This window comes from Hemibagrus wyckioides, linkage group LG11 (assembly GCF_019097595.1).
Source record: "Hemibagrus wyckioides isolate EC202008001 linkage group LG11, SWU_Hwy_1.0, whole genome shotgun sequence".
Taxonomy (NCBI): domain Eukaryota; kingdom Metazoa; phylum Chordata; class Actinopteri; order Siluriformes; family Bagridae; genus Hemibagrus; species Hemibagrus wyckioides.
Genome location: NC_080720.1, coordinates 13,319,475 through 13,345,594, shown reverse-complemented (window position 1 = coordinate 13,345,594; position 26,120 = coordinate 13,319,475). Strand labels below are relative to the sequence as shown.

Here is a 26,120-nt window from a genome sequence, read left to right as displayed (position 1 = left end):
AGATAGAAGTATCATTATTTGTTGTTTTGACTAAACTTTGCACTATAATCTGACGCATTTCTGGCAGGTTGTGTTTATGTGGGTTTCCTCAGGGTTCTCTGGTTTCTTCCCATCTCTCAAAGATGTTAGTAGGAGGATTGTCTGTGTTGAACGCACATCTGCTTGATTTCCTGAACCTGGTCTAACATCTATTGCCGAAGATAGACTCTGAACAAAGTTTCCAGAGAAACAAGGCATTTTAGACAAACTTGCACAGCTGATGGAGGACACACCAAACATCCTGTTTCCCTAGAAACAGTGTCTTTGTTTAGACTTTAACACATTTACCTTCATTATACAATTACACTGCAGCCATGGCATTCCATTCATACATAATTAAGGTGACAGTCCAGATATAAAGACAAAGTTAAATATCCCAGATAAAATTATATGTATACCTTTATGTGGGAAGCATGCCATTATGGCATATTTTCACTGCCCCATTTTAGTCATTTATTTGATTTTTGTTGTTATTGACAGAGGACAAACCTCAAGTATGAAAACACTCCAGTCTATGCCTGTGCTTATTACGACACCGCTGGGCTACTTTTCGGCTCTGTGTGACGTGGACGTCACCACAGCAATGGCGGACGCTGTAGAGGAAGTGCTTCAAAGCAGCTGGTAAGCGAGCGATGGTCTATTCATTTTAGTTCAAGAAAACAATATAAAAGCGAGACTAGAGCGGATAAAATATGTATGGGGATAGTTTAGTTGTCTTCAAACCAATCGGCACATCACGCAGGACTGAACGTGTGAAAAAAAAGAGCAGCGGTATTATGCTTAAGCTGCTAGCCTGGCTTTTTTCGGAGGAGCTACCGCTCGAATCCCAAACGGCTGCCTAGTGAACATGTAGTGCACTAAAAAGTGTAAAATCCCGGTTTTCAGTAGTGCACTTGTATAGGGAGCATTGCGTCGTTTGGGATAGAGCCGTTGTATTGTTAAGAGGCTTCAGTAACTCGGCGGTCTGACAGACATTTCTCACTTAACAGCATTATTTTTTGACGCGTCGCTTTTTAACAGCAGTCACGTTTACTGCTACACATCATAAGGAAACTAAACCTGTTCGAATTTAGTCATACATTTATACAGCTGTGAAGCTAATACGCTGTCTTGTACTATTTTAAGTAATCGATAAATATTTTGATTTATTTCACTTAGTCGAGTGTGTCCCCCCCAGTGTAATATTAAAGACAAAGGGAATCAGTGGTTGTAATGATCTTATATTTCCTGTAATAATCTGGGTTTTTATTTTTTAAACAGATGCTAAATATTTCCGGGTGCCGCCTCTGATTATGTGTGTGATATTATTATACTCGTCTTTGAGACATGAGGGAGAAAAAAATAAGAAATACAACCAGTCAAAGGTCTTGTTTCTTATCTCTAATGATTAAAGCGTTGTGTTTTACTATCTTGCTTTTTTAAGGTATGATCTATTGATCGTACACAAGGAGCAGCTTATACTCTGAAAATGCTGCTTAATAGCATTTGTAATTTATTCAACAGAAATACCTTTATAGGAAGAAAGGGACGATGATGAGTGACAAGTCTATTGACAAACCAGATGTTTTGGATGAAAGTCCTTATCAGCAGTTGCTGCAGATCTGAAACATATTTTTTTTTGACAAAAATAATATCACAATTCTATGTAGATATTTCTACAATACATAATACATATCATGATATATACACTGTATTGCCAAAAGTTTTGGGACACCCCTCCAAATCATTGAATTCAGGGGTTGGGCTCGGGACCTTAGTTCCAGTATAAAGGAATTCTTAATGCTTCAGCATACCAAGACATTTTGGACAATTTCATGCTACCAACTTTGTGGGAAGAGTTTGGGGATGACCCCTTCCTGTTCCAACATGACTGCACACCAGTGCACAAAGCAAGGTCCATAAAGACATGGATGAGTGAGTTTGGTCTCCTGACCTCAACCCGATAGAACACCTTTGGGATGAATTAGAGCGCAGTCTGCGAGCCAGGACAAAACTGGGATGTCTGCCTTTACATGCACATGAATATAATATGGACTTGGCCTGGCCTTTCCAGCTATACTAGCTTCATACTGTCATACCTTGCCTAGCCTTATTAACTATCACTAACTATTAGGGATGCATTGATACTGACAGTGTTATCAGGATCCTCAGCAGGAGGTCTACCATCCATCTACCTAAAATACAAACTCATCAAATATATAAAAAGTATAGCTGATGGAAAGACACATGATGGAAAGAGCCTGATTCTTAAAAATTACACACACACACACGGTGAGTGTGGAGCAGTGACGTGTGCATGCAGAGAAACAGGTTGGGAATCGCATTAGACCACTTCAGTTCAATGAGCACTGAGACATGCATGCTCGCATGTCAACATTACATCCTGTTTAATGACCACAGTGTTCTTCACACTGTCTAAACACTACACCATCTTAAACATAAAACTCAGCACAATAAACAATCAGTTACACTTTGGACATTGCCACAAAGCAGCTTTACAGATAATGTATATAATTTTTAAATGTATATATTTAACCCTAATGAGCCAGCCAGAGGGGTGGCAAAGTAAAACCTTTTGAGACCGCATGTGGTAGAAACCTTAAAAGGAACCAAGGACTCAAAAGGGAATCCAGTCTCATCTGAATGACACCAGATACATTAACAACTTACATTTACGATTTACGTTTATCTCATTTATACATCTAAGCAGTTGAGGGTTAAGAGCCTTGATTAAGAGCCCAACAGTGGCAGCTTGGCAGTCCTGGGATTTCAACTCACGACCTTAATCACTGAACTACTATATAGTGCAATTGTGCATTCAGGCAATTCATTTAAGTTTTAACATCACGTCACCTTTGTTGAACTTATCTCTTTACCGTTCATTGATGGAGACTTGAGCAAAACTGTTTGTATCAATTGCAGAAGAAAGCCGCAGTAATCTTTAGGTTGACCGTGTGAAGCCATCCTCAGCAGAAGTGTCTGGTTTCCAAGCGATGGGATCTCTAACTAGAAGTAGGGCATCAGATATATTATGTTTCAAATCATCATGATCAGATAATCATCATGTTTCATGATGACCTTGCTGGCTTAATACCAAGTAGGTTAATCATTTTGGTATTGGTAGTAACGAGTACTGCAGTCAGTATTCAGTCTGAATACTCAAATTGTACAGGTTTGATTCACTGATGTATTTTATGTTGTGATAAACATGCCAAAGGCTGTGTAAACAGAAATTGTCTCGTCAAAACCTGTTGCTAATGTTTCACATAATTAACAACAGAAGCTACAAATATTCGCTTGGCTACTGTGGAAAGGTCCATATGGAATCAGTTTGACAGCTAAGCTTGATATAGTATAAATGACCGACATTAACGGAAAGTCCACCATGAACGTTATAGTCCCTGCTATTGAGATGTCTCTGCTTTTATCTTTACTTTCTCCAGCATTTCTATTAGGAGCTCTAATAAAATTAATTTCTATAGTGATACATGAGGGAGGTTCATAATGTTGATAATGTTACCCAGAACCTCTGGACAGGTTATTTAAAGTCAGATATACTTATTATGTGTCATTCACCGCTCTGTACCTGTCATAGAACTGTCATATCTTATGCTGTCAGGTGTCAATTTACATCTTAATATTCCAACATAGCCTAACCCTTTCAAAGTATTCTAGCACACTAACATCAACTAACTAGTTTCACATGCAGGTTCTGTGGCTGAAATAGTCAATATACACTATAATGCCAAAATATTCTCTCACCCATCCAAATAATCAGAATCAGGTGTTCAGTATACAGGTGTATAAAATCAAGCACCAAGGCATGCAGACTGTTTTTACAAACATTTGTGAAAGAATGGGTCGCTCTCAGGAGCTCAGTGAATTCCAGCGTGGAACTGTGATAGGATGCCACCTGTGCAACAAATCCAGTCGTGAAATTTCCTCGCTCCTAAATATTCCACAGTCAACTGTCAGCTGTATTATAAGAATGTGGAAGTGTTTGGGAACGACAGCAACTCAGCCACGAAGTGGTAGGCCACGTAAACTGACGGAGCGGGGTCAGCGGATGCTGAGGCGCATAGTGCGAAGAGGTCGCCAACTTTCTGCAGAGTCAATCACTACAGACCTCCAAACTTCATGTGGCCTTCAGATTAGCTCAAGAACAGTGCGCAGAGAGCTTCATGGAATGGGTTTCCATGGCCGAGCAGCTGCATCCAAGCCATACATCACCAAGTGCAATGCAAAGCATCGGATGCAGTGGTGTAAAGCACACTGCCACTGGACTCTAGAGCAGTGGAGTGACGAATCGCGCTTCTCCATCTGGCAATCTGATGGACGAGTCTGGGTTTGGCGGTTGCCAGGAGAACGGTACTTGTCTGACTGCATTGTGCCAAGTGTAAAGTTTGGTGGAGGGGGGATTATGGTGTGGGGTTGTTTTTCAGGAGCTGGGCTTGGCCCCTTAGTCCCAGTGAAAGGAACTCTGAATGCTTCAGCATACCAAGACATTTTGGACAATTCCATGCTCCCAACTTTGTGGGAACAGTTTGGAGCTGGCCCCTTCCTCTTCCAACATGACTGTGCACCAGTGCACAAAGCAAGGTCCATAAAGACATGGATGACAGAGTCTGGTGTGGATGAACTTGACTGGCCTGCACAGAGTCCTGACCTCAACCCGATAGAACACCTTTGGGATGAATTAGAGCGGAGACTGAGAGCCAGGCCTTCTCGTCCAACATCAGTGTGTGACCTCACAAATGCGCTTCTGGAAGAATGGTCAAAAATTCCCATAAACACACTCCTAAACCTTGTGGACAGCCTTCCCAGAAGAGTTGAAGCTGTTATAGCTGCAAAGGGTGGACCGACGTCATATTGAACCCTATGGATTAGGAATGGGATGTCACTTAAATTCATATGCGAGTCAAGGCAGGTGAGCGAATACTTTTGGCAATATAGTGTATCTTGCAGCTTGTTTGGAAAGATCACACTCTGAACTCACATATAATACTTGATTAATCCTTTATCGTGGAGGAGATACTGAGGAATTCTGTTTAAACTGACCCAAATGGACAGCTTTCCATGAGTGATAATGATAGCAATACTGCATATAAGCACCAGGTCTGAATCTCTGGGACAGGATCGGATCAGACATGCCACAATCAATCCAACCATATTGTGTATTATAAAATGTTGACTGACATGACATTAATCATGCTTGTGAACTTTCTCGTCTCCAAGTCCATCACCATCACGTTTCGTATAACTTAACTGATGGAAAGATATTGAGAAAAGCTACAATGTTCCTGCATGCTTTCATTACACTCAATTAGGAGCCACACCTGTAAGAGAATAAACACCACGCTGCGTCATTGCTGCTATTTTTTCTCACAGTAGTTAGTATAAAATCAGTGAGTAGCTGAGATCGGAGAATTGGCGTTTTTGTTGGCCAAGCTGTAGGAAGTGCTGATCTCTGCACCGCAACCCATAGACTCATCGTTTCCTTTTCCTGTTCTGCTGAATACAAACCCAGGAGATTTTTTTTGTTGTACACAGTCACCAGTCACAAAGACTCAAAGACATTCTGATACATGAGATGGGCATTAGTGTAATTGTCATCTAATTGTAGCTAGCGGTTATTTAGGTGGTTAAGGTTTTGGACTACTGATCGGAAGGTTGTGTGTTCGAATCCTGGGACTACCAAGCTGCAACTGTTGTGCCCCTGAGCAAGGCCTTTAACCCTCAGTTGCTCAGTTGTATACACAGTTGCTTTGGATAAATACCAGAAATGTAAGTGAATGGTATTTTAGCACAATGGCTTGTTGATCTTGTATCTAATCGTTCTAAGGCTTGTGTAAAAGATAGATGTTCGTCTCACCTCAGTTGTGTCTCTTTAAAGCTGGAAGTTTGAATGTAGGGTGATGAAATGTGTGTTTCAATTTGCATTTTTTTTTTAAAAATTGTTAATGGTTGGAATGTTGTCAAGTGACGTGCTAAACAAGAGCTTTACCATCGACAGAACAGACAATTTCTGTTTCACTTGTACTGTTTTGAATGTCTCTCGTCAACTTTTTTTTGTAGTTAAGATGGATTGTAAGCTTTTAAACACGTTTCTTCAGGGTTGGTGTGTATGACAACATGACTCTTTTCCAGGGATGGGTTAATAGTTCTGCTTTGTATAGATCTCAGCTGAAACTCACTTCTGAATGTTTGATCTGATTCAAGTTTAGACCTGCCCCTGAGTGGTGTTTTTGGTGAGATAACCCAGTGCATATCCTGCCTAGCCTTTTGACTTCAGAATAAGCAATAAAAGCTCATTTGTAACTCAGATGTGAAAAGAGCTCTCCTGGTTTATTTCCTCTCTCTCATGGCAGCAATCTACAATGGTGTCTGAAGGCTAGCGTGTGTAAAGCCGGTACATTTTTTTCTAATTGCTGCTCATTATACGTCACAGGACTCGGTGCTCTCTTACATGACATCACACATGCTGTTGTAATTAGTTTTTGTTCACCCTGAAAGAATTCTGACCAGTCCCACAGCTATTATTTTTCTTCACACCCAGCACACACCTATGATTATCATATTAAAATATTTTATATTTATAAAAATTAAAAAAAATTTTTTTTCCCCTCTGGCCCCTGGCCTCTCCAAACTCACATTCTTCCGATAATTGGTGAACGTTACTGTTATTCGCTACTCCTACTCTCGCTACTCCTACTGTTATTCGCTACTGGGTTTACGCAATATTAAAATTTTTCAATTTCTTATAGGAAACTGGACATCAACTTGGACTGACAGGAGCAAGTTGTCGCTTGACTTCTTGTGTGAATGTAGAGTTAGGATATCTTCTGATATTCCCATGCTGATATAGACACCAGTGGGATCAGACAGACTATGGCAGGTGTCATCAGTTAGATTGGACCAAGGCCACATTGTGTTTTCTTACTTGTCTCATACCATCTCATCCAGTGAGAAATAATGCTCATTACCATGTGTTAAAAAATGACTGGTTTTCTTAAGGGGGTTTCTGTAACATTTCTGTAAGAGTTACAGTACATTATCCATTAAATTATTTGACTATTTAGACCTGCACTCATGTGCTACATAATGCGCTATATACTCAATAAAGCCAAAAGATTGCAGACACTACTACATCTGTGGGCCTTTTTGAAACTGCAGCCAAAAAGCTGGAAGCAGACAGCTGTATGCTGTAGTCTTACCAGTTTCCCTCCATGGGTAACTGAGAGGCCCAAACCTGCTCCAGCATGACAAAGCGAGGTCCATGAAGACTTTCGCCCAGGTTGGTGTGGAAGAGCTTGAGTGTTCTACACAGAGCCCTGACCTCAACTGCTTTGGGATGAACTGGAATGCTGACTGCACTCCAGACCTCATCACCTGACATCAGTGCCTGAGCTCAGTAATGCTCTTGAAGCGCCAATCTCCAAAGCCACGCTCCAAAATCTAGTGGAAGCCTTCTAAAAAGCCTGGAAGTTATTACAGTAGCAAAGGAGGACTACCTGTGGAACGGGATGTTCAAAGCTGAATGTTCAAGGCTGTGATGGTCAGGTGTCCACATACCTTTGGTTATATAGCGTATAGTGTGTGACATTTGATATGTAGCCATATCATAAAAAAAACAGACAAATGCATTGTGTTAAATTTATTTCAAAAAGCCTCTGCTGCTGACATAGTGATATACTGCCTTTCTGCATCCATCTTGTTCATAATGACAGCTATAGATGTTCATTTCAGTAGCTCTTCATGACAGGACAGTACTCAGTATTCACCATACCTTTTATTAATTTTATATTACAGTGTGTATTGGATAGATTGAACTTCCCAAAAACATTTTAGGCCCAAATTGTACTCTGTCATGGACAATGTTAGTCAGATACTGTAGACTGTGACGTTTATATTGTACATACTTTCAACTGATTTACTACTGTCTGACTTTATCCTATACAATTTTAGGATAGAATTGATTTCTCATCCTACTATCTAGTGTCACTCATAAAAAGCATGACTTCCTCTCAGGGTTTCTCAGGGAGTTTTTCTTTGCCACTATATCCTCTGGCTTGCACATTACTCAAAGCACTGAACATCTAACACTGAAGCCCAGTGAGAAGGCTTTTTAAAAACAGCTGGATTCATTCAAATGATTCTGCTGGATTATATAGCCAGACCTATTCTTTCCTCAAGAAGCTCTTTATGTTTTACATGTTTGCATGACCACACTTACTGACTCACCGACGAGGCCACTCTGGCTGTTTATCTTGACTAAAGGGATTAAGCTTCTCAGCTGCAATTGACCACAATCTTTTATAGGAGTTTGAGGTCACCTGCATTTTTTTTTAACATTCCCATTCAAAATGTATTCCCCTTTTTTGCTATAAAAATAATTCCTACAATTCGGAGAGGGCTGTCCATTAGATTTTGGAGCGTAGTTGTGGGGATTTGTGCTCATTCATGTCAGTGCTTTAGTGAGCTGAGGTACTGATGTTGGATGAGAAGGCTCAGTGTATCATTGGTGTTCCAGTTCATCCGAAAGCTGTTCAGTGGGGATGAGTTCAGAGCTCTTTGAAGACTTCATTTCTTCTGCTCTAACCTTGGCAAGTCTTTCCTTTATGGACATCGCTTTGTGCACAGGGACATTATCATGAGGGAAAATTTTTAGGCTTTTGAGTTCCAGTGAAGAGAAACTGTTAAGCTACAACATACAAAGATATCATATACAACTGTGTGCTTCCAACTTTGTAGCAACAGTTAAGGGGAAAAAACACATATAGGTGTGATGGTCAGATGTCCACAAATGTAGGTACTTGGTACAATGGTTCTTTAGGTCAAATGATGTACTCTAAAACATTTAAAAGGTGTAAAAATGTTCTCTAGAAGGTATCAGCTCAGACTTTTGCCATCCCAAATAGCATAGTGCTATTAACATTTATCAAAAAAGTAAAAAAAAAAAAAAAAATCAAGCTGCTATTGTTTCCAATAAGAGAAAAAATGTACCAGCGCTAATCAACATATGGAGGGGAAAAACTGCCATATTTTTCACATCACCAGACCACGTGCCATCACGGCGTACTCACATCCATGCTCTTCAGACACGAGAAGAAATACAGATGGCACAGCAACAACTTCTGGATTTCTAGCTTTGAATAAAAAAAAAGCTGAGTTTTCACTGTAGCCCTGATTGGCGTGCAACAGCGTCTGTGCCTTCGGAAAGCCATGACAGCATCTATTTTGCCATCTTTCAGCCAAGCTATGATGGTGGAACCAGTTTGTGGACTGTGAGTGATGGGCATTGTTTTCACAACAGAAGGAGAGATTCTGTATGTTTGTGTATGACAGAGAGCCAGAAGGTGTGTGGGAAGGCGGCGCTTTGTTTGGGCAGTTTTGTTTAGCCCAGCGGCTGTCTGGCAGATGGCAAATCATTCTCAACCCAGAGACTGTCTGCATCTCTACAGCTTTATGTGCTATATGTATTATATATGAGTGTTAATATCTCTATCTGTTTGTCTTTTTTGAGGTTCTGATAAAAAATTGTGACAGAGAAAGTGAATATGAAAGACGATGATTTCTAAATATCACTCTATCACTACAGCAACATCCTAGGTAGCCTTGCGTCTGTCCAAAATGCTTTAATTTTATTTGGATTGTTTGTACTCAGTGACACCACTTAATTATAGACTTGGCAGAGGACCATTGGGCTTAGAACCTGTCACTGATTTTTTACATAACAACAAATTAAACTCCTGCAGCTAGTTACACCATTAGAAACTATATTCAAGTTCAATATTTGTGCTTACAAAGTGCACTCTTTGTAATAGCACATATACACTGATCAGGCATATCATTATGAACACTGACAGGTGAAGTGAAGAACACTGATTATCTCCTCATCATGGCACCTGTTAGTGGGTGGGATATATTAGGCAGCAAGTGAACATTTTGTCCTCAAAGTTGATGTGTTAGAAGCAGGAAAAATGGTCAAACGTAAGGATTTGAGCGAGTTTGACAAGGGCCAAATTGTGATGGCTAGATGACTGGATCAGAGCATCTCCAAAAGTGTAGCTCTTGTGGGGTGTTCCCGGTCTGCAGTGGTCAGTATCTATCAAAAGTGGTCCAAGAAAGGAACAGTGGTGAACCAGCGACAGGGAGAACTGAGATGTTCTGTGTGTTCTGACACCTTTTTATCAGAACCAGGATTAGCTTCTTCAGCAATTTGAACAACAGTAGCTCATCTGTCCGATTGATCCCCACATGCATCAGTGAGCCTTGGCCACCCATGACCCTGTCGCCGATTCACCACTGTTTCTTCCTTGGACCACTTTGATAGATACTGACCACTGCAGGCCGGGAACACTCCACAACGGCTGCGGTTTTGGAGATGCTCTGATCCAGCCATCACAATTTGGCCCTTTTCAAACTTCCTCAAATCCTTACGCTTGTCCATTTTTCCTGCTTCTAACACATCAACTTTGAGGAAAATGTTCACTTGCTGCCTAATATATCCCACCTACTAACAGGTGCCATGATGAGATCATCAGTGTTATTCACTGCTCATAATGTTATGCCTGATCGGTGTATATGCATGTGTGTAGTCTTGCTCTGGCTAAAATCCTGATGATTTATTTATATCTTGAGTTTTCTTTCACTTTCCTGTCGCATTTTTATACTTTTTTTTTTTTTATGTTTTTTGTTTTATCTTATTCCAGGCTCTGCCACACATTCTGATGTGGTCAAATGTGTGCGGTATTTTTATTTCATACTAAATGAAACTGGTTGAATGGTGTGTGAGTGTAATGTTGATTTATTAATCTCGCAGCTGCATGTGGAGGAACATGACCCCAGTGCAGCCTGTACATCACTAACTGAATCTAGCTGATCTCTTTATTTGCTGCTCAACATTAGACCTTGTGTTCTTGTGTCATACAGACATTCACAGGGCTTACATACACAGAGACAGAGGCCCTGCTCATCCTGTCTGACTTTTTCTAAGATTTACTTTTTCGTCTGTGGTTGCTGGTGCTGGCTTTTCGTAAGATGTTGGTGTCTCTCCCACACGACTTTTATTTTTTATTTTTTTGTCTGATCCGTTTGATTTTCCTAAGGCTGTTCTGATGATTAATTGCATTCACATATGCACATCAGACATTATTGCTCAGTACACATTAAAGTAACCCACATTTGTCATACACTTTGATTGATGGCTGTGTTTGAACCCACATTGTTGCTTGTGGGTATGGCAGGAGTTCCGCTTTGACCTTTTAGCTCGAGTAGGTCTCTGATCTCAAGCTGTTCAGGTGCTATATAACACCACTAACCTCAATCACTGTCACTTTATCTGCTGAAGAGCACTCCTGCAACTGCTTTCTCTTAATTATGAGTAAGTAGTAAGGACTGATCTTGACTGTAACTGTGTGTGTGTGTATGTAACTGTGTCTGTGATTGTGACAGTGTGTGTGTGTGAGAGAGAGAGAGAGAGAGAGAGAAGACTCTTGGTAGAACCTACTTAGTTCTAACTAGTCTCACAAATCACATTTCTAGCATTCGCTTGAGTTTCACATGCCTGATTAAAATAGAAGGGGACTAACCACAGACATTTTCCTGTTGCTTATCATCAAACTTGTGAGCGAAATTTATTTCCGCTAAATGCGATGGACCTGGAGCTTCAAGTGCTTCAAAACAAAAATTTCTTCCTTTAAAGATGGGATTCTGTAAAATGATTACTTCTTATATTTTGTGGGTAGTAGCTGTAACTCGCTCCAAAAAGCTCATTGTGTCACAGCGATTGAAAGTTTTGGGTTTTTTTTTGTTTTTTTTTTATCAGACTGCAACCTTTAAGCTCCTGAAACTTGTGGCTAGAAAAGACAGACTATAAGGTGGTCTATGGCCTGTGGAGACTGAGACAAATTGCTAGCAGAGTCTCTGTATTGCCCTTTACCAGATTCTCACTTTCTGTAATAAAATGTCCTCGTGAATGCACAGGTGTTGATGTAAGCTCATGTCAGGATCTACGGATTATAGGTGCTGTCTGAGGTCTGCTATTTCTTTGACAGAGTAGATAGATAGGTAGATGGATAGATAGACGATAGATGGATGGATGGATGGATGGATGGATGGAGAGATAGATAGATGGATGAGTGGATGGAGAGAGAGATGGATGGATGGATGGATGGATAGAGAGATAGATGGATAGATACTTACTTACTTACTTACTTTCTTTATTTCTTTCTTTATTTCTTTATTCATCCCAATGGGAAATTTACAACTTCCAGCAGTATCCACAAACAATGGTAATAAATACTAAAAAATACTAAAAATTTAAAGGTGCTAAAGGTAATAAGGTAATGTGCAAAATCCAGGTAAAGTGAGTGTTTTCAACGAGTCCTGTGCAAATCTCTTAACGCTAACCCTACCAACATATTAGTTGTGTTAATTTTGATTATTCACTTTATCAGTTGATAAACAGTGGCAAGATTAAAGTGAGGCACTTGTTCATTTTTGGTATTGTGGGGTTTGTGAAATGGACTCTGGTGCTTTCCATCACAAATAATGAATTTTGACTGTTTTTACTTGCATAAGGTGGTTTAGGGATGAGTGAAAGGACAAAAAATACCATATCATGATACTTAGTCATTTCTGTGATACAGAATATTTATTACGATTTAACTTTAAACAAAACAGGAACATTGTGAAAAATTTAATTTGGCGTTTATTTTTAAGGTTTAAAAATATTTCAATAATGTATTTTATTTTAATACTTGAAAATAACAATATTTAACAAAGTAAAAAAACAAAGTAAACAGAGTTTAACAAAGTAACAAAGTAAAAAAATATGTTAAATGGTATCTGTAACCTTTTTACAATATTTATTTTATATATATATATATATATAATTTTTTTTTTTTTTTTAATGATTTTAAAAGACTTTAAGACTAAAAGACTTTAAGGATGTTCACTAAAATACTTACCAAAGTAATCATCTGTGCTAGTGTGAAAGCTTAATTTATCCTGTTATTCCTGGTTGTTGAGTGGTCTAATATTTGTGTATTGAGATGACTTTGTGTACTTGGTTGGTGTACGTGGATGACTTGATATTTATATATTGAGATGATCACTAGTTCTGTCATCTTGCTCATTCTCACTAAAACATTAGCTGTAATACACTTATTATATACTTTTCCTAATTTTGTGTGTGTGTGTGTGTGTTGCAGGGATGAGGACCTAGCAGAGACTTGTGACTCTGCAGGTGGAGATCAGGATGCTGAGAAGGATGGAGTCATTCAGGTCCAAAACCTGACGCCTGCTCAGAGAGCCAAGCTTTGGATGGTAAGTCTGTGTGTGTTTGTGTGTGATTGTGTGTGTGTCTGTGTATATATGCTACTCTGGTCTCACTTATGATCTGCTAACGGTATAGCTAGTCACAGTATTGCCAGCTATTACAGGTAGCTTGTGTAAAAGAAATAAAATGTATGAATATGAGCGTAGTGAGAGCACGAGCAGATAAACACTATGTGCTAAATCTCTGAGTGTGAGAGATCTTAACAGCAGCTCCAGCTGCTCCCCGAAGGACACTGAGAGCTGCCTTTATTGATCTTACGCTCATTAGTGAAACCTGAGATGGTCACTGTGGGCAGAGCAGAGATATACTGTGATCAGCAGCTTTTTGGTCTCCTCCATAGAGACTTCTTCAAATGCAGCTCGCTATCAAAGCCCTCATCGACGTTTCTCTTTCTTTCCTCCTGTCACTTTATCCTGTCCTCCCTCTTTGTCCTCCAGATTGATGCTGCATGATTCTCTTTCCCTGTGTTTCAGATTGCTCTAAATGTGGCAGGTAAAGGAGACAGTTTGTCCTCATGGGACGGGGTTTTGGATTTACCAGAACAGACACTCATACACAACCGAAGCCAGCAGCTCATTGGTGAATAACCTCCATCACTTCATCTTTATATCATGCGCTTGTGGTCTTACTGTTGAGATTTGTTAATGAATTACCACTGCTCCTGACTGACACACATGTGCCATATTTCCTTTGCATTTGTTTTTAATTTATCTGCCTAGAATTGTGTTCCATGACATTCACTGTGAAAGAAATTCACACTTAGCTAGCAAGTTTTAATCGACTGTGCCTCCTTGTCTAATCATCTTTTAAAGAAAAAAGTAAATTGAAAGCATTGTAGAATGATTTATACATTACTTTAAATAGTGACACTGCATTGGTGATTGGTAGTCATTTTTAACACTGTGGAATTGTAGGCATGTACTTGATCCTAAAATGATCTTCTTTAAAGCCTCCATCCATGCAGCACTGCATCTGGCTGCATCAGTTAGTTGACCCAGAAAAACAATTCCAAAAATAGCAAGTCCCAGGCTTCAAGTCCAGGCCCAAAATGACATTGAAACACACACACACACACTCACATGCACTCAAAAGGCAGTTAAGGACCATTGTGTCTCTTTTGTTTGGTGTCTCAAAGAATTTCCATGCCTGAGATCTTGACCCGTGATCCTTTGTGTGTTTAGATCAGCTGGGGCTTCCTGCAGAGGAGGGCCGGGACCTGGTGGGGGACGTGGAGGCAGTGATCACTTTCTATTGTAAGTCACGAAATGTGACGTTCACAGCTGAACTCTGCTGGCCCAACCTGCTCAAACCTCTGCTGGGCCTCCAGTTAGCCCGCAGTGACCTCTACAACTGCTTCTACGCCATCATGAATAAGTACATTCCCAGGTTTGTGAATTTTATGCTAAACCTATGGAATCCTTTGTCCTTCAGTTGCCAAAATTTGGCGGGCAATCACAATCTACTTAGTTTTGTCCAAAAGAGAAATAGTGTTCAGGTATATCTATGACGGCGGCCATGCTCCATTTACACTTTCCTTATCGAGTGCACTTCTCTCTGTAGGGACTGTGTGCCGAAGGGACGACCGTTTCACCTGTACAGACTACTGCTGCAGTACCACGAGCCTGAACTCTGCTCATTCCTCGATACCAAAAAGATCACACCAGACTCATACGCCATAAACTGGGTCAGTATATTACATACTCACAGTGGATATTATGGACTATCGTGATTTACAGTTTTCTGTAAAAAAAAATTTGTATGGCATGAAAGCACTAAAGAACATTTAATGAAACTCTGCAGTGTATGGGTCATGTTGTCTCTGTGTCTCTACAGTTGGGCAGTCTCTTCTCTAGCCACTGTGTTCCTGAGGTCACTCAGGCCTTGTGGCACATCTACTTCCAGCAGGCTGACCCCTTCCTCATCTTCTTTTTTATGCTTGTCATTCTTGTCAATGCCAAGTATGTGTCTCTTCACTGCACTGTTTTTTTTTTTTTTTTGCATTTATTTTAATTCAGTATAATGATTCTGTTCTGTTGTGTAAATGTTTTTTTCCTTTTTTATCTAGAGACATGATTCTATCCCAAGAAGGAGACAGTAAAGAGGAGCTAATAAGTGAGTTGATGGTCTAATAATATTCACTTTATGACCATACTTTTATGTTTGATCAATAGCCGAGTCCCAAATGACTTACTATACATCATGCACTGTGTACTCTAGCGTCTAGTGGATGAATGTTAGAAGGGTAGTTCTGTCAAATGAAAACATTTTTACTAACTGGACATCTAAGGTGTTTCCCAGATGATGGCATATGACATCAAACACGTGTATAGCTTTACACATTTATTTTTTTTTAAATAAAAAATCACCATCACACAATGTGCCCTAATTTATAAGACATTTTTAAGAATTCTCGTCACTAGGAGTTTCATCGGTCATCAGTAGGGTAGTGGTAGCTCAGAGGTTAAGGCATTGGACTACTGAAGGTTGTGAGTGTGAATCCAGGACCACCAAGCTAAAACTGCTGGTCTCCTGAGCAAGGTCCTTCTTCCTTAATTGTTGTATAAATGAGATAAAATGTAAGATGCTCTGGATAAGGGGATCTGCCTAATGCCATAAATGCCTTCAGGTGTTAAGTGCATGAAGTGTCCAAAACATGTTTTTTTCACTTGAATAAGTGAATTTTCAGTGTCACTATTTATATGACACAGAGGCATAGAATAGGGCATAAATATGTGATTTGGAACATGCATAATGTATATCATAACATATGATTCATTTGTCTTGTGTACTTTTTCTTTTTCTATATTATTTTTCTATATTCTATAGTCTCTGTTCGGAAGAGTCAGTGTAGATTTAAGTTTCCATTACAATTTAGCAGGTACAATTCATATATCTTAAAAATGAGCTGTGCGTGTTTCACTCCTCAGTTGTGCCCTTGCGGTGTCAGAGGAAAGTGATGAATAGCCAGCAGTACTTTCATAGCCTGAGAGGGATGGCTTGCCCGTCAGTAATGGCATTGCATGTTTCAATTAGGGCAAGGCTCTGTAAAGGCTCATCAAAGAAGTTCGGGTACAAAACTGTTAGGGCATTGATCATGTGCTTTGCCCAATTCCATCAGGGTTTGGCAGAACAAACATCCTGCTGTGAATTATAGAAGAGATCAGACAAGTTCTCACAAGTTAGAAATGGACTTTTAAAGGTTATGAAATTAGTTATAAAATACTCAGCATCCATGCTGCTACATGCCAGTGTCCTTCGGGGAGCATGTATTTTGTTTAGCAAGAGTCATGATGAAGATGACAAGTAAACCTTTTGAAGGTGGTCCTGAATAAAAATAAGTAGAAATAAATCATTTCTGTTCTCTTATACAACATGGATTTTTTTTTTTTAAAAGCTCAATAGAATATCATGTTTATAAGCATTTCTGCTCTTGATGATCATCAGATGCCTAATTGAACACATATAGTGCCTTTTTGTCTCACAGAGCTGCATATGTATGTGTGTGTGTGTGTGTGTTTAGAAATGTTGGAACAGTCACCTAGCCTTTTGGAGGCTGAGGACATCGAGGATCTGTTTTCACTGGCACAGTATTACCAAAGCAAGACACCCGTCTCTCTCCGAAAGGTGAGTTACACATGACATTAGCAGAATTATGGTCCTATTATACCTTTACGTTATTGATTTAAATAATAAATTAAGCTGTTTTTGAATATCAATTTCAGAGTATGAAACAGGGCACTCCAAAAGGACTCAAGAAGCTACATAGACACAATATAGAAAAAGCAAGGATGTAAAATATACATGAATCTTGTCTGTGTTTAGGAGAACCAGAACCTGTTTGGGAGCAGTCTGGTGGCTCTGAAGGAGGAGGACATGGACCTCAGTCAGGCGCTATGTCTCCCTGTCTCTGTACCCGAGATCCTGCAGGCCAATCAGCTCCAGTCTGTGAGTAGTTCAGATTGTGACAGTCAGTTCTCTCCATTATTAAAGCTTTCTGCAACATCCACATTCCAGTGCATGAGAGACATCTTGCTGCAGTAAGCCTCAAATCTTTCCACTCTTGTCAGTCTCAGGGAAGGCTGAAGATGGTGTGTGTGTGTGTGTGTGTGTGTGTGTGTGTGTGTGTGCACGCGCGTGTGCTCTTTCAGGAGGGAGTACGCTTTTTTGTAGTGGACTGTCGGCCAGCAGAGCAGTACAATGCTGGACACTTGTCCACCGCCTTTCACCTGGATTCTGATCTGGTAACCTGCTTTTTGCTGTTATAGGTTCATCTTCATAGATTTTCTTGTTCTTGTCCTTTTTCTTCCTGTTTCCTACTTCCCTACTTTTTCTTCTTTTTCTTTTTCTCATTCTTCCTTCTCATTGTTCTCCTTCTCTTACTCCTTCTTCACATCCACATTCTTCATTGTTTACCATATCATTTGCATTCTTCTTCTCCTCTCATTCACTGTCCCCCTTCTCCTAATCCCTTTCATCTTTCTCCTTTTCCTCCTTCTCTTTTTCTTTTCAGCTCTCCTTCTCTTCCTCCTCTTTCTTTTTCTCCTCCTCCTTTTTTCCTTTTTCTTCTCTTCATTTTACCCACTGTCTTCTTTTCCTCTTTCTCCTTTTTATTCCTTTCCTCATTCTCCTTGTCCTCCTCCCCCTCCTCCTCCTCCTCCTTCATCTTCATTTTCTTTGCCTTCATCTTTGTCTTCTTTGTCCTCTTCATCTTAGTCTTCTTCATCTTAGTGTTTTTCATCTTCGTCTTCTTCTTCTTAAGGCTTTTTACTTTGCTCCAGCTGCACTGTCTTACCTCACATCATTTCCCTGCCTTCCTCAGATGTTGCACAATCCATCCGAGTTCGCTCTGTCTGTGAAGTCTCTGCTAGAGACGCAAAAGCAGTCTCTGGAGTCGGGTTCAGTGGCCAGCGGTGAGCATCTGTGCTTCATGGGCAGCGGCCGAGAGGAAGAAGACATGTACATGAACATGGTGCTCGCTCACTTCCTGCAGGTCCGTCTCAAAAGTGTTTTTTTGTTTATTTATTCATAAGCCAAGACTGTAAATGTTTTGTTTTCTTTTTATTAACTAACGATATGAAGGTTGTTTAATTCAGTGATTTGTTCTCCTATGCAGTTATTCATTTGAGACATTGCTACACCTACCATAATCAAGTTAATTAATTAATCAACTAATTAGTGTGTTGTTTAGTGGTGATGATGATGATGATGATGATGATGATGATGAGCTGTTCAGTGTTGTATTCATTTGCTGCTTTATATAAAAAAAAAAACTTAAAGGAACCAAAGAAAAAATCATTTCTTTTTTCTCTGGTAGAAAAACAAGGAGTATGTCAGCATCGCTAAAGGTGGATTTATGGGTAAATAAATGTCATCACAATAGTAAATAGAGATCTTTTAGTAAGGCTGTTGACTAATGAGGGCTTTCTGCTCTTTTTGTGTGCATTCAGCGCTGCAGCAGCACCTGGCAGACATTAACGTGGAAGGGCCAGACAACGTGTATGTCCATTGGATAGTCAGCACTTCAGGATCCCACAGCAGCCTCAGCTCAGCAGACGTGAGTTTAGTGTGTGTGTGAGAGAGAGAGAGAGAGAGAGAGAGAGGGAGGGAGAGAGAGAGAGGGAGTGCAGAGTTGTGCATTTTCCGTTTTGTTCTTGTGGGCACAATCTGCATGCTGTTGTGTCTTCTGCTTGAGTAATTTAATGACCATAATTAGACTAAAATCTATCCATCAGTCTTCTAATTTGAGAAGGCAAAAATCACAAACTAAGTGCTTTACCGCCATCTTGTGGATCTTATAATAATAGCAGTCCCTTTGCTTTTTATTCTCTGCATTGATTACTACAGTGCATTTACTGTTTAAATGCAATCTGTCTGTCAAACAGGGGGAGCTGAACAGCACAGGCGTCAAATCTCTTGTCAACAAAATGACCTTTGCCCTCAAATCCAAATCAGTTAATGTGAAGGAGAAGGTGATCAGCTTCATTGAAAACACCTCAACTCCAGTGGACAGGTGAGAAACTGTTTCACATCTCAGTGCCTTAAAGTAGCCCTGAACATCTCATTCAAAACTGTTAAAATTATACATCAGATCTGTTGCTATTTTATATATTAGAATATTTAATATATTTGAATATACAAGTATTTAATACATCTGTATATATCACTAGACTCATTAAAATGCATGAGATATATGAATATGTACTAGAAAGACATAAAGACATGGTTTGCCTCAGAGCCCTGACTTCAACCCTACTGAACACTTATGGGATGAACTGGAACACTGACTGCACTCCAGGCTTCCTCGTCTGACATCACTGCCTGACCTCACTGACACTCTTGTAGCTGAATGAACACAAATATCCACAACGGTGCTAGTGTAAAGTCTTCTCAGAAGAATAGAACAGGGTTAGGAGACAAAATCTGCTATTGGATGCTCAGAAAGCACATACGAGTTTGATGGTTAGGCGTTCACATACGTTTGCCAGTATAGTGTGGGTATATATGGATATATTTTACTCCAAAGGTTTGTATCCCCCTGATTACTGGGTGGAAAATGTACCAGCTCATTATTAATCAACTATCGTGTGCACCTCGTAATTGGCTTGTATGAAACCTGCAGGCACACCAGCCATTTGTGAATAAGATTGAAGACACATGCTCTAGACGATGTATGAGACAAATGTTAACAAGAATGACCAAAGATTGCTGATTGCAAGCAATCTGGTGAATATTAGATCTCATTGATGGGCATACCAGTTATGAAACGTTCAGGTGTATATTAACTCTTAATGCTGTGTTTTTGTACTCTTTCTTCTTTCTAAAGAAAACAATCATTTTTCCTTTACATGTAATGTCCTCTATGTAATTATTGCTTTCTAGCAATCCGACAGTGTAATAAATTGATTTCAAATAATGTTGCTGCATGAATCAGTAATCATCTGTGTGGTGTTAATGCTTAAGTTGCTGCAATATCTTTGTTAATTTGCTTCCTCTTCACCCATACCTCTGTTATTCCACACTAGACTGTCTTTCACTCTGCCCTGGCCCGAGAAGGGGATACCTGATCGGTAAGAGTCTGTTCCTGTCTGTCTGCCAGCATGAGTGCCCCAGTGCCCTCGACATGCCCATGCAAAGTGGCCCTGCCCTGTCCGACTCACTGCAGAGGGGCAAAGGGCAAAGTTCTACTTGCGCATGCACTGTAGCCGACTAACATTCACTCATGTTCGATCATTAAAGTAGATTTTTTTCTCTAGCACTAGAGTCATTTTCATGTTTCTGCTCCAGGTCTGGCTTATGATCATGGACTTTATTCCTTCTAGACTGCTGTTAATTACATCTGTAGTTGCTATCCCGTTGTTCAACCTCCATCTACCCGCAGGGGTTTCTTTTTGAGGTTTCTTACATTTTCCTCCTCTCTTTCATGGAGATTTTCCTTGTTTCATGATGTAGAATTGTTAAAGCTTGCACACATTTCTGTTTACGCAGGACACAGGCTGAAGCATCACCATGTCCGTCAGTGTGGCTGTGCTAATACTAACACACATCTTGTGTCTCTCTGTGTGCGTTTAATGCAAGAGGCTCCTACAGTGTGTCCCATTCAGTGTTTTCAGGCATTCTTCATCGCTGACTGGATGATGACCAGAGCTGTGGGGTGCTCATGTGTTTTAACCCTCTTGGGACCGAGTGAACATCTTTAACTGTGATCTGTTGAAACAGACGTGTTTTGTCGTGTCTGTCTCCTGCACGCTTTGGTTATCATCTTAGATATTGCAGCTTCTTTTTTTAACCCGCCTCTTCCAACTAACATTACTTATCTTTTACAATCCTAGATATGGTTTTGTGCTGCTGCCATTTGGAAATGTGCACAAACGCTGAATTTTATGATGAGGTGCTTTTTATTTGTAGCTCCAGGGTGTGTGCATGTCTTTGTGTATGCATTCGGTTTAACTCTAGCTCTGTGGTTTTCACCACAGGCATGTGAGCAGCAGTGACCGAGTGGGTAAACCCTACAGAGGTGTGAAGCCCGTCTTCAGCATCGGCGATGAGGAGGAATACGACACAGGTGAGTGCTGTTAAAGTAGATGAAGAAGAAAACATCTATTAAGATATCCTCCTGTTTTCTTCATCTTCATCGTCCGTCCTGTTTGCTTCTTTTCAGATGAAATTGACAGCTCTTCAATATCAGATGATGATCGCAAAGAGATAGTGAACATACAGACATGGATTAACAAGCCAGATGTGAAACACCACTTCCCGTGTAATGAAGTGAAAGAGACTGGACACATGTTTCCTAGGTGAGACTTCCTGAAGACACTCTAGCTTTGTCTCACAGCTCCAGGGTCTGTAGTTCAATCCTGAGCTTGGGTTACTGTTCTCGCTGTACTCATGTTTTCCATGTAGGTGGATTGGTTACTCTAAATTGCATATAAATGTGAATGTGTGTGTCCATGTACAAACTGGAGTAACATCTTGAGTGTATTTCCGCCTCATAATCACAATTGGTACTGAAGATGAAAGATTGGATCAATATCATGTTACACAATTCCACTCTGTTAAAAGAATTCAGATGACAAGGTAGAAATGTAGTTTTACATTGCTTTCAGTCAATAAACGCAGCCTTTTATTAATAAACACAGATGTAATGATGTCAGAAAAGTGTAATAGCACAAGTATGTGCTCCTTTTAATAAATGATAAAATGAAAAGGTTGTTGGTTTTTAAACTAGTCTCCCCCAGCAAGGGTGCCAAAAATTTTACACACACACGTGACACTCAGTAGTTATATTGTCTGAAAGCTTTATTGTTTGATCTTCCACAGCCACCTGCTGATCACAGCGACACACATGTACTGTCTGAGAGAGATCGCCTCACGGAAAGGATTCGCCTACATCCAGTCCAGACAGGCGTTAAGCTCTGTGGTGAAGATCACATCGAAAAAGAAACATCCGGAGCTGATCACCTTTAAGTTTGGCAACAACAACTCTGCCGGAGTGGAAATTATGGCTGTTGAACGGTATTTACACAAACACGGTCATGTTAACTTTTCAGTATATGACAAAGGAAGTTGTTCTGGAGTAGAAAATCAATATACAGGCAACTTTTTAACATTAATGCATAAGATGTCCTCTGATGGGACATCAGACAGTGTGGTACAGCATGACATTATTAATACAGTCCATAGCAGGGGTGTAGAATCTTATTTTCAAAGGGCTGATATGGGTGCAGCTTTTTATTCCAATAACTCCTGATATCAGTAGACTCGGGTGTGACTTCTGCTTGATTGGAATGAAACCCACACCAGCTCTTTGCTGATAAGATTGGACATCCCTGATGTATAGCATGACTATGTATTTCAGTCTTGTGTGAGTAACAGTAAAGTGCCTTCCTGCCTTGTAAGCTCCCTGTGACTGCTGCAGAGGTATCCACATCTATGATTTACTTGTAGCATATATGAGTTTTCTCTTGCTACAGTTATAAAGAAGGCATCTGAAAACCAAACCCAAGCAAAATGCATCTAATGGGGAAACTAATTCACTGAAGACAGGAGATGAACAACACCCATTTGATTCTGGGTGAAGGTTCACCGGTGAAAGCTTTGTTCTTGTGAGCCAGTAGAAAACAAAAAAGTAGGACTGTGGTGTTGTTTTGGGCTAAAAAATTTTGTTGATAATTATGAACACTGTAATTTCACCTCGCTCTGTTTTGCATTGTTGCTTGGTGCACATCTGTATAAAAAGGTCAAAGCGAGCTGTCTCATGAACAATGACAGTGTTATTGTTATATAAAACGAGATAGGAGGGATATTGTAGTCTGTAGATGATATGATCTTTTGTCCAAGCAGACCTCATTACGTTACACTACATTTAGAGCAAAAGCGTTGAGTAGAACCAGTCATAGACCCTCCACTGAGAGAGATATTTGGATAAAAACGAGAGAGAGAGAGAGAAAGAGAGATGCCCAGGTCAGATAGAAGAAAGTTTAAAATGTGCTGTGACCCCATAATTGTGTGGATTTGGATGTTTTGACTGGATTTTTTGTCAGATGTGTTGATGGAATGGTCTAAAATGCTTTACGATGACTTTTTCGTATCCTGTTTTATTCAAGATGTACATCACCTACTAAATGGTGCACTCTCACACGTAAATTATGTATTTATTTTTAACACGTTCCGTGCTTTCTGATCTGCAGGTATTTGATTCCGGACGCTGGTGATGCCACTAAAGCCATCAAGCAGCAGATCATGAAGGTTTTGGATGCTCTGGAGAGCTCATAGAGTTGCTGTTGCTCTGAGGCTTTACCCCGCTGTATGCAGTGAGACTGCCACGACTAACACAAGTCAGCACACCCGTGCAGAGGCAAAGGAAAAGTCTTTCTTTCCTTTAATCCCATCTCTCTCTCTCTCTCTCTCTCTCTAAATGGTCTCCTGGGATAGTACTGACATTCAGTATTGCCGATTACATCAATGGGAGACATTCAAGACTTCAACATAAGCTGTCGTTCTGTTTAGCCTTTGGCATTTTCTTCTTGTTCCTGTCAAGAAAATCTAACCCTTTAGGTGTAAAGTCGGACTTGTCGCCTCAGTCTGGATGTCTGTCAAGCCTTAATCCTGTTGCTAATCCGCTGTTTTTTTTTTGTTTTTTTTTTATGAGAGCGACTCGAAGGCAGAGCCTGCGGTGAGATGAAGGACTCAAGCCTTGAAACGCTCAGTGTTTCATTTGTCTTGTTTAATTTATGGATATTCTCCTCATTCACTCGTTCATTTAGTCACTGCAGTACACTTACGACTCCTGTGCATATTTATCCGAGCAGTATTTATCCATGCAAGTTAAGAGCGCCCGAATCGATGCCGTATTTATATTTGAAACTGTTGTGGGACGTAGAGGAGCACAAACCCGATGCACAGATGATGGATGCCATCATGCAACATTTAACACATGCACTCTTCAGTGTCTTCAGTGCCCATGTATGTCGCTCAAATAACAGATCTCGTAAATATAATTAACTCATATGTGAGTCATTCCTCATGGTCTGTGCTCGCAGCCTTAAAGCAGAAGTCAGTGATAAGAGGAGCGGTCTGTGTGAGAGTGAAATTTGTATATAATGTAAAACTGTATCTAATGGTAGGCTTCGGAAAAAATGTATTTCTGAACAGACGCTGATGCCACTAATAAAGAGCAGCCTCGCTGAGGATCATGTTTTGTAATTTAAAGTATTTAACATTGAAGTCATGGTTTGATGCGAATAGGATGATAAACAATACAGCAGGCCAGCGTGACCCTTCATCAGAACTCCTCATCAGAGTTTTGGGCGGAAACACATGGTTCTGTTTATGACCTGGGGTATAGGATAACTGAAGAAAGAGTTCATATTGGTATATTCATTAACCATTTGCTTTACAAACAAATCTCAGCTTTTCACATTGTACACACTTTCTGTTGAAACTATGTTGTTGTTCTTTGTAAAATCTTTTGTTTTAATAAATTTACGAGTAGCCTACCAGTTTGTTTGCTATTATTTTGAAAAGCACCGGTCTTATATATATATATATATATATATATATATATATATATATATATATATATATATATATATATATATATATATATATATATATATATTATATATATACATATACATATACATACATACACACACTACCAGTCAAAAGTTTGGACACATCTTCCAATAATGTCCTTTGAACAGTTGATATTGAGATATGTCTGCTACTTATGCTCTGTAAAGCCTTCATAACGGCTCTAATCTGAGGTGCTGTTCATTGGAGATTTCTGAGGCTGGTAACTCTAAATGAACTTCTCCTCTGCAGCAGAGGTAAGTTTTGGTCTTGCTTTACTGGGATGGTCTTCATGTGAGACAGTTTCTTCATGGTGCTTGAAGGGTTTTGCAAATGCACTTGACAATACTGTTCTTGCAAGAACTATTCCAGAACACCTGACCTTCGTGTCTTAAAATAACAACTAACTGTTTTTTGTTGTCATTACATATGGATTACTTAAGTCCATGTGTGTTATTTCATAGTTTTGAAATCTCCAGTATTGTTCTAGAATGTAGACAATAAATCTCTAAGCAAAAAACATTGAATTAAAAGGTGTGTCCAAACTTTTGACTGGTTATGTGTGTGTGTGTGTGTGTATATGTATGTATATATATATATATATATATATATATATATATATATATATATATATATATGTATATGCAAATATATGTATATATATGTATGTGTATGTATATATATATATATATATATATATATATATATATATATATATATATATATATATATATATATATTACACATACATACACACACACTATATTGCCAAAAGTATTCTCTCACCCATCCAAATAATCAGAATCAGGTGTTCCAATCACTTCCTTGGCCACAGGTGTATAAAATCAAGCACCTAGGCATGCAGACTGTTTTTACAAACATTTGTGAAAGAATGGGTCGCTCTCAGGAGCTCAGTGAATTCCAGCGTGGAACTGTGATAGGATGCCACCTGTGCAACAAATCCAGTCGTGAAATTTCCTCGCTCCTAAATATTCCACAGTCAACTGTCAGCTGTATTATAAGAACGTGGAAGTGTTTGGGAATGACAGCAACTCAGCCACGAAGTGGTAGGCCACGTAAACTGACGGAGCGGGGTCAGCAGATGCTGAGGCGCATAGTGCGAAGAGGTCGCCAACTTTCTGCAGAGTCAATCGCTACAGACCTCCAA

General features: G+C 39.7%; 1 protein-coding gene across 3 annotated transcripts; it reads left to right on the top strand.

Moving 5' to 3' along the window:
* The first annotated feature begins 503 nt into the window (after nucleotides 1-503).
* Nucleotides 504-24,876, top strand: tbc1d23 (TBC1 domain family, member 23). 3 transcript variants are annotated; one of them, XM_058402517.1, is made up of 19 exons: nucleotides 504-660; nucleotides 13,254-13,368; nucleotides 13,855-13,960; nucleotides 14,563-14,767; nucleotides 14,942-15,065; nucleotides 15,215-15,339; nucleotides 15,447-15,493; nucleotides 16,902-17,005; nucleotides 17,204-17,326; nucleotides 17,530-17,622; nucleotides 18,201-18,371; nucleotides 18,696-18,738; nucleotides 18,829-18,935; nucleotides 19,264-19,391; nucleotides 20,404-20,448; nucleotides 21,355-21,443; nucleotides 21,540-21,675; nucleotides 22,199-22,393; nucleotides 23,569-24,876. In XM_058402517.1, the coding sequence occupies exons 1-19, from the start codon at nucleotides 536-538 to the stop codon at nucleotides 23,651-23,653; spliced, it is 2,166 nt and encodes a 721-aa protein (XP_058258500.1). In that variant the 5' UTR covers nucleotides 504-535; the 3' UTR covers nucleotides 23,654-24,876. The 3 variants fall into 3 exon arrangements, with proteins under 3 accessions (XP_058258500.1, XP_058258501.1, XP_058258502.1); XM_058402519.1 differs by lacking the exon at nucleotides 504-660 and adding an exon at nucleotides 5,686-5,823; XM_058402518.1 differs by lacking the exon at nucleotides 20,404-20,448.
* Nucleotides 24,877-26,120: the final 1,244 nt, after the last annotated feature.